We start from the raw sequence: 10,026 nt of genomic DNA, 5'->3' as shown, positions 1-10,026 counted from the left end.
TAATTGGAAAAATTAATACAATTTACTATAAATATCATATATCAATCATGTCTTTCATGGAGAATGTGAGACTACAGAAAGTCTTAAAAAGTTAGAGCAAATACGTCAGAAGTCAATGATTAACAGTAACAGGCCGAAATCTGTGTTAGTACTGAAATATCTGACTTTTACCTTTAAAATTAACACAGAATAGTAGGATGACTGTTTAAGACTAATTTTATGAAGTAACAGGAGCTTTACAGAATAGGTACATGTACGATATATGACAATAAGAATGCGAAGAGTAGACTGTAGTAATTAAAAACATGTCAGAAAGTTCTTAAATTGTTCATAAAGTAATGGATTAGGATAATTTAAAGATGCATATTGTCATCCTTAAAGAAAGCACCAAAATAATAGAAAAAAATGACCCCTCAAAAGTATTACATTAAAGTAAATGAACTAAGCACCCTGATCAAATGCAGACGTATTCAGATTGGATAAAAAAGCAAGATCTGACTATATGTTGTTTCCAAGAAACATACTTAAAACATGTTTTAAACAAGTTGGGTGTAAAGGGATAAAAACAATAAGCAAAAGAAAGTTGGTGTGGCTCTATGACTATCAGAACAAAGTAGACTTCAAGGTGAAGTGTTACCAGAGATTAAAAGAGTGCATTTTATTATGATAAAAGGGTCACTTCCTTATAAAGTCAAAGACTACGAATGTTTCTACACTCAAAATCAAATCTCTCAAATACAAGACAAAAGAAAATAATATAACAAAAAAAAACTAGAAACAATTTTACTGTCACTGATAGAGATTTTAACACTTCTTCTTCAGCAATAGATAAAAAAATGTAAAAATTAGTATAATTATGGATGATTTGAACAATACTGACCATCAACTTAAGCCAATTAACATTTATAGAAAATTACTCCCCACAAGAGGTTACAACTTCTAAGATGTACATGGATTACTAAAGAAGATAGACCACATTCTTGGTCATAAAACAAGTTTTAATAAATTTCAAAGAAATTAAACAGAATATGTTCTTTAACCATGATAGAGTTAAATTAAAGACGAATTAAAATAATATACTTTTAAAGACCCTCAAATATTTGGAAGTTAAAAAACACTAAATAATCAATGGATCGAGAAGAAATCCCAAGAGATATCACTATATATATTTTGAACACAACATCCATATGTATAGGATGCAGCTAAAGCAGCCTTTAAAAAGAATTTATGGATTTAAATACCTTTGTTAGAAAATAAGAAAGGTATAAAATCAAACACTTCTTTGATTTTAAGAAACTAGAAAAATAATAAATTAAACCTTAAGTATGTAGCATGAAGGAAATAATAGAAACAAGAGCAGAAATCAATATAATAGAACATTTAAATATCTTTGTATGAAGAAATTAAAGAATAATACCAACATACACAAACCCTTTCATAAAAAAAAGGAAGTGAGAACACTTCCTAACTCATATGATGAGCCCATTTAGGTAATATAGTATAGCACATATACATATATAATATGTATTATAACTATTATATGTGCTATATATGTAATTATTATAATAACTACTACTATTATAACATTTAAAATAATATATTATTGTTAGTGTTGGGGCAATTGAATTTCAGTGTCACCCCAACGTCATGGGGGGGCTGATAAGTGTAATTAGCATCTTTCCTCAGTTTTTCCTCATTGATACAGTGTAGAATCACAGGTCATTGAGATTTAGAAAAGATTTAGTAAACATATGTTTTAGAAAGACAAAGCACCCTCCAAGGAGGCACACGGTTTTAGCAAAGAGCTGTAACAGCAACAACAACCCGGAAGTGGGAATCTCTGAATTATATTTGGGCCGTGATGGATGGTTTCAAAGGCATTCTTAGGTGATGGGCAAGTAAGGTCATTTTGATTGACACTTGGCTGCTGTATAACACTTTGCCTATTGTACATGTGCTTACCTAGAATTTAGTCTATTATAATTAGATTCATGAACTTCTAGGCATAAACATATTATTATAATGACAGTTTTATGAGCATTAGATTGTAGGCAAATTAGGGTAGTACTTTCTGCACAGGCATCTGTGGCTGGATTAAACCACCTAAGACTATGACGCTCCCGTCCTTTGTCTCTGGGGATGCAGGAGAGATTTTCTAACCACCAATAGGGTGTTCTTTGGATGGTTTCTAGGCCGGGTCTCTATTCCTTTGTTCTCCTGTCCCTCATGTCTGATTAGCTACCTAACATTATCATATGTATTATAATATATATTGTGTATGTACTATTGCGTATAATTATGAGTTAGCATAATTCACCCCCTGGATTACTTCCAGTAGATCCTTAACTAAGGATCTCTACTGTAAAGCACATGAAACTGCCCCTGACTATAGCTGTTCACTAAGGACCTTCCCGTTGTGTTAGTACATTTCCTGAGTGATGGGAAGTTTTAGTCTGGAAGCTGCTAATCTTGCTAACACTAAAAGTCCTTCTCCCATTAGCAGCTTCTGTATTGCATTAATAATAAGAAAGTAATAAAGAGACCAACCTCAGCTGTTCAGTCTCCCCTGAGGTGAGGCCCCGGCTTCCTTCTTATCCCCATGGTCCACTCTAATGGTTTTGCCTGTATTAAAGTAATATAGTGGATAATAAGTGGTGTCTATTTTAGCAGAGTCTAAAATTCCTTCTTCTTTCTGAAGAGAAATATTTTTTTCTAAGGCTTCCATATTTAAAACTATATCATGAACACTTTTGCAATTGAAGTTAATCTATGTAATTCATAACTTTTTTAACATAAGTGCAAATCATCAAGTACAGGAAGAAAAAGATGCTTTAGAAAAAAATAAATCTCTCTACCTTTCCTGGAAAAACTATAAAACAGTACTCTCAGAGATGTCTTCTTGTCCTTTTTTTAAAAATTAAATCACTCATCTGCACAGCAGCAAATTTAAGAAAATCAAGGAATAAAGACCTTTGCTTTTGTAAATATTAAAAACCCTTTTGTTAATAGACAAAGAAGAAATTATGAGAAAATATCTTATTAAAACAAAATAAATAAGGTTGGATTTGTTAGATTTAGGGTGCATGTTAATAAGTTGTGCCTTTGTTAAAATTTTATCTTATTAGAGTTCATAAAGACAGGAGCTAATGCCATACTTAATTGTTTACGTTCTTTTTCTATCGAAAATACATGGCCTTTTGCAGAAGTGCACTTTTTTAAAGATCCTCTTGATTTAAACATCTGATTTTAAGTGTATAATCTGTCCATGAAATTAGATTATCTATGTAGTACTCAGGTTGTTGCAATTTTTCGTCTATAAGCAAAGCTATTTTTGCTTTCAGCTGTATATTTTTTAATTGAGTAAACAATAATTCATCTTCTCAAAAGTGTTGCTCAGATATTCATTATTTGCACTCAGAATTCTTCTTGATTTACACTATTGTGTCATAATTTTGAGAGGTTAATTTTGTAATTAGGTTATGTATTGCATATTTTTATACCTGTAATTTATGAGGAGAAAAAAAAGTCTAATCATTATCAATGACAATATACATTTTTAAAAAGAAATATATGTTTATAACCCTCACAGAAAAAATCACTGTAATGGGCTCTGTTCAACATTTATGAAAGATTTAAGAAACTACTGCACAAAATTTACAATCAATATTTTTTTCTTATAACTACTTAACATCTTGAGGAAAAAATAAAGATGACACCTAGTAATTCAAGGATAACCATCTAAGTTTCTTAAATTATATATAAAAGCCTTTGAATGAAAATAAAACCTATAATTTAGAAATGAGAAAATATTAAGTTTTTTTTAATAAAATAGACATTATATTTTTCCTCTAGGCAAATGACAATCTAAATCCCTTTTCATTAAATAACTCTTACATATGGTTTATTTGTTAAGCCAAAAATTTTTGATAAATCCAGTAAACCCTCTTGTTTGTTTTATTTTGCTATAAAATGCAGAAGTGTTCACAACATACCAATGGGTGGTATATTATTGTTAGTGTTGCCTTTAAATTTAGGGAAGAGAGGAGTTGAATATGGCATTCTTATGAAGCCTCAATAGCAAACAGGTCCATTGGAAAAGTAGCAATTTTAATATAGACTAGTCTTAGAGTTGTTGGGATTATGCACACTAATCTGAAATCTTTTGTTTCCTTTTTTCTGTTCTATAGTCCATGAAGGCTCAGGAGAAACAAGTCAAAAGGAGACATCCACCTGCGATATTTGCCAGTTTGGTGCAGAATGTGATGAAGATGCCGAGGATGTCTGGTAACGTGCTTTTATTTATTCTTTTAAACAAAATAATGACAATAATTGTTTTCTTTTGACTCCATCAACCATACCTAAAAAAGACATTTTCAGCATTTATTTATTTTTTTATCTAGTTCCTAAGGGGTAGGGGTGGGGCAGTAATAACAGCAAGGAATTACTGAAGCTGAATTAAGAGTTGGGCCAGCCGAGCAGCTGCCCAGGGCTTTATTTGTTAAGGTATAAAAAGTTATGACTGAGACCTCCAAATACGATCAATGGTAAAAGTTGGAGAGAGTAATCTCATTTACCAGAACACCTCTCAAGAAGCATGGTCCAAAAACTGGACAACTGCTAATCAGCTTCCTAAGATGGAGAATCTGGATAACAGCAGAGATTTTATTTAAGGGCATGCCTTTGTGCGCCTGTAGCTGAATTGAGAAGATGACAGGACAAATGATCTCTGGGTCGTCCTCTAGGATCAATGTCTCTCTTCACCCAAGCAATATTCAGCTTCTTCTATAAAGATGTGCTGAACAAATACTGAATAATAGTCATTATTTTGAGTGGGTCCCAAAATGTTAGCCTCCTAGGGCACTGACGTGTATTGATTCTACCCTGATCACACTCAAAGTGAGTGACCCGGAATTCAGAGGATGTCTTTGTGGCATGAGAGCTGAAAGAGGCAGTCTCAATCTCTGTCTATCCCCTCCTACTCCCTTAGACCCTTCCTCTCTTACTCACTTTTACATACATACCTTTCTGGAAAACAGCCAAGTGTCCTTTGTTTTCTTCACTATGCAGATTGTGTTTGCTTAGAGCTGTTAACACTCATTTTGATCAAAATGACTGAGAGTAAATATTACATGTTCTCAAGGAATAGTAATTATGTGTCATGTGATGTTAGCTAACATGATGGTGGTAATCATATTGCAATAGTAAGTGTATTACATTAAGTCAGCACGGTGTACATCTTAAACTTATACAATGTTATATATCAATTATATTTCAATACGGTAGTGGGGGAAAGCAACCATTTTGATCAACCTTGAGTGGAGGGTGCAATTCATCTAAGGAACAAGAAAAAAATTAAGGCAAGGTAATTTTGGCAAGAATGAAACCATCTATACTTAAAATATTTTATACTTAAAATATGTTTTTGGAATGCAGATTAGGTTGAGGATTCCAGTTGAGCAAACTGAAGTTCTTAGGGTAAATTACGTACTCACAAGTAAACACTGCTATTGACTAGCCAGGCAAAATAGCTGCCCATTAATAAAAGTAGACATTAATAATTTCCACACCTGTCAAATTTTGGGCAGTTAGAAACCAAGTACAGGAGTCTGGCACTGGTTTGACCATTTTAAGGTAAATGTAGGTTTGTGTTTTTAGGTTTGACCATTTTGAGGTAAATGTAAGTTTGTGTTTTTAAGAACATCCTGGGCATCTTAATTGCTGGTGAATTTTTGGTTCCTAAACTTGGCCGATTATCAGAATTACTTCGGGAATTTTTTAAACACTCCAAAATTAATGAATCAGAATTTCAGAAAAGTGGAGCTTTAAATTTTACTTATCTATAACTTTGGTTTGAGTCAAAGAGTCTTTCTCCTCCCTAAATATTTAGGGCTCTGTATAGTCATAGTCTTTGTATATTGTTATACTTATAGAAAATAAATAATTAAAATATCTCATTTTTAATGATCGCGGTGACTGCATCTGTAGTTCAACATTATTTTAAAGCTATTAATTATCTCACTGTTAATTATTTTACACTTAAAAAATTTACACGAGTCCTTAATTATTTTTTAAGAATTTTTATTCTGCTAATTTCTCATCTCTTTAATGATCATCTTTAACTGACATAGTTCCACTTTACAAGTGCGAAGTTTTAAGAAATGAGATAACTATAGCAGCTAAAAATTATTGATTGCTAACTATGAGCTTGGTCCATTTGTATGCATTTTTTTCTCAGTTATCTTCAAAATAAGACTAGGCGTAGATTTCATTATGATCTCACTTTATAAAGAGGACACTGAGTTTTAAAGTGTTTAAGTGGCAGAGTCAACATGAATATATGAGGTAAAAGTAACTACTGGGTGTTAGCATAACAATTCAACCAAAGATGCAATTAAAATATTTTTTTCTGTCACATCTGGAATGGCCAGATTGCAGGCAGCTTAGATCCAGTGATTCAAGACCTAACAAGGTTGAAGCTGGTGACAAGGGAGGTGCCTGCAGCAGGCAGTGGGAAAACATCCAGGCAAGCAGTGTCCTTTCTGGTATTCTAGTGAAAGTTTTATCTATGGTATGAAGGCAGGCAGTACAAGGAGATATGGGCAAGAGAGTGGCATCAGAAAGATTGAACAGCTATGGTAACTGGAGTTAGAAAAAGAAACTCAGTTACAAAGAGAACAAGGAGAAGAGCAAGGCAGAACCTCAGTCAACTAGGAATGGGGTATCAGGAAAAGTAATCAGGGACAGATATGAGAGAAACTAGAAAGATACCCAGTTGTATAGAACTGGTGTAGAAAGCCAAGCCTTGCTTACAATGGGGCTGAGGCAAGCGCCTAGACCTCAGAATAAATTACAAGGTCAGAATGAAACCAGCAGCAAGGCTGACTGGATGCTGAATCAGTTAGCTTTTGGCTAAAGATATCTTGTACGCCCCCAGCCTAGAGATAAGATTAGCTCCAAAATGCGGAATAAGGCTGAACCTCCAGATGGGGCTAAGTGGCCATAGCTGTGAAGATTAGAGGGCTGTAGGGGGCAGGGAGCCAAGAAGATCATTATGCTCCCCAGGCAAGAATGAAAAGTTGTTAGGGTTTAAATACAATGTACTTAAAATGTCCAATGTAAGCAATAAGGAATTGTGCTGGAATGATAAGTGTATTGATTTTCATTTACATAAATACCTTTGTATGTTAATCTATTATATTTAGTTATAGCCATGAAGGGCAGATTGGAAAGAGCTGAAGGACAGAAGAATAAAGCAATAAATGAAATTAAATAGGCATGGAATGAAAGAGGCTATAAAGTAAGATAGGAAGCAGTAGGGGAGTAATCTGACCCTCATACAGTCAGCTGATTCAGAGGTGCTTTGATGTGCTATTGATTTTGGGTGAAACCATGGCCAGGCCCTCTCAAAAATGTAAAATACTGCATATGCTATGTGGCAACAAAAGTACAACTCAGTGTTTTGTATTATTTTCTCCTTTGACACTAACTAAACTACAATTTTATGTATACATATTTCCTCAATGCTGCCTTATGAAGTAATAATAAGATGTGAGTAAATAACTGAGAAATAATGTTATTATCATATCTGCAATATTAAAGCAAAGGTGAAAATTTAACGCCTGATCTTTTTTAACCATAGCCTAAGAAATTAATATTTTACATTTCACCACAAAGACTAAGTCTAGTTATTCAAAGATACTTTCTAGGTAACAGTAAATCGTTGTGAGAATTAAAAAAAACCAGTACACAAACAGCTGATCTTGTTTTCATAGTTACTTATATGAGTTCTTGAATTAAGAAGAAAGTAACACTAGACATGGGGGAAAAATAATAAATAAAATTGAAAGGAGTAAGGAGAGTAAAGGTAAAAGAGAAAACATTAATAATTAGAGGATGGTATTGATAAACCATATATAATGACATAACATTTTAAAGCGTTTATCTTGAGAAAACATGTAGATTGTAAATTCATATACACCTTTCATTTATGTTCCACAATTTCATTTTAAGTCTTTTTTTGTTTTGTTTTGTTTTGTTCTGTTTTGTTTCGTTTTGTTTCTTCTTCTTGTGGAGAACATCAAGGCTGTAGAAATCAGGAAATGGCCAAGTTTTCTTAGTAAGGAAGCAAGACCATGGCTACAAAAAAATCTTTAATTGTAGATATATACCAAAATGTAGGAAAGGATTAATCTTTCAAAAGAGAGAATTAAAAATCACATGGTAATTGGTCCACACCATAGGTACATCCACTCTCAGATTGAGGCATCTCTTTATTTAGGATGGACTTCAGAAATAATTGAAATGCCTATGCAAAGGGATATGTGGCCTGTTTATGGGGCAGAGGTTAAGAATAAATGTAAAGAAGAGCTTAAAAGATTGTTTCTCTTCATATCAAGGCTGAAAAAGTTCAAAACTAATATATTTATACATCAAAGAGACTCTCAAATACATCCTGTCAAATATAATTTATAAAGAAAAAGAATAGCTTATAAATAAGTCAAACATAATAAAACTGACTCATTGCAAAGTAATAAAGCCCCATCTGATAGCACTGGGAATACCAACTTATGATTTCAACAAATATTTCTTATACTTGGTTGGTTTTAAAAACAGCTTTATATTCCCTAATTATCATACCTGATAAATTATTTCAGTAAGTACAAAGTAGGTCAGTGGTAACTCTTTGCACTGAGAACTATTCCGAAGGAGTTATTAGCCTAGAACTTTCTGTTGGTCCTGTCAGTCAGAGTAGTTCAGAGTCCTGAGGTTGATAATTGATTTAATGTAAGAAAAAAGCAGGTTGGTAGGTAGCTGAGTCTGATCATAGGAATGGCTGGACATGAAATTGGCTGCGTGCCTACCATTTCCAGGGTATCAGGATAGATCAGGGAAGAGAGCACAGCTGTAAGAGCAGGTGCAGCTGGGTGACAAATGACATAAGGAGAACTTAAATTATTATGTATATTTGCTTCTTATGGAAGCTTCATAGCTCCTATTTTCATTTTAACTTTGCTCCTTTATTATTCTCTACATGCCACTCAGGCTCCATTAGCAATATCATATTGGCTTAAATGCTATTAATTCCTCAGTAGTCATTCATTTTATCTTTGAAACATTAATAATGTTTTTCAGTTTTAGTGCCTAACATCCATGTTGGACTACAGTGGTAAGAAAGGAAGAAAACAAAGTAGTTTGCAGTAAGATGAGTTCAGAAGAAAAAATGAATGAGCATCTTTTTTTTTTTTCATTTCATTGATGTTCCCAAGCTGAAACAGGGTGTGGGATTTGACATTTCTTTTGTGACTATCTTTTTAAAAGACAGTTTAGTTTGAAGTCTTTAGCTTGCTTCTTTGATCTGAGAAGGCTCCTTGTCACTAGGAAGACTGTTTGTTGCTGGCATCATTCCCACCTTTAATGCATATTGGACTGTGGAGAATCATGAATGTTTGAAGCTGGGCGATGGCCGTGGATGATACTTGGCGCTAGATTTCACCATACATATAAGCAAATTAGGCATTTGATCCTGCTGACTTTAGTACATTTGGATTATGAGTTTGATGGGGAAAATTAAGACACCTCTGAGGAAAATATAGAAAATTATTTCTTTTAAAACTACTACTGGCCGACAATTGAACAAAAAAGATTGTATTGCAATTGGAAAGTTTCCAATTATTTTCTACTAAGTAAAAAAAAAAATTGGTTAGGGTTGCCTAAGGGATGTCTAAAGAAGATGCTGATTAGTCACAAAATTTTAGTGAACTAAGAATTCACTCTCTCTTCCCCCGGCATGTTTCCCTTTTATTGATTTCCTTTGCTCTCTTGCCTTAGAACTGGAAATGTGGTTACGATAATTAGGACTGCTTCTAACATGAGTTTATTCATGGAGAGAATGAAAAAATACACACAAAAAAAGTGGAAAATAGGTCTGACCTAGGAAATCCAAGGTTTTTGTTTGATGTAAGGCTTTAAGAGAAAACCTTTTCAGTTCTAAGATTCCTGTAGTTGAGATATGCCTCTCAGAATTTG

General features: G+C 33.4%; 1 protein-coding gene across 1 annotated transcript in view; it reads left to right on the top strand.

Moving 5' to 3' along the window:
- TMEFF2 (transmembrane protein with EGF like and two follistatin like domains 2) overlaps window positions 1–10,026 on the top strand; it is a 214,515-nt gene that overhangs the window by 109,709 nt on the left and 94,780 nt on the right. Inside the window, exon 6 of the mRNA XM_015596458.2 lies at window positions 4,188–4,284. Within this exon, the coding sequence (XP_015451944.1) occupies window positions 4,188–4,284 (97 nt within the window). The remainder of the gene's footprint in view (window positions 1–4,187; window positions 4,285–10,026) is intronic.

This window comes from Pteropus alecto, unplaced genomic scaffold (genome assembly GCF_000325575.1).
Source record: "Pteropus alecto unplaced genomic scaffold, ASM32557v1 scaffold3, whole genome shotgun sequence".
NCBI classification, from domain to species: domain Eukaryota; kingdom Metazoa; phylum Chordata; class Mammalia; order Chiroptera; family Pteropodidae; genus Pteropus; species Pteropus alecto.
Note: the sequence above shows the minus strand (reverse complement) of the source record. Positions and strands in the feature narration are given on the sequence as shown.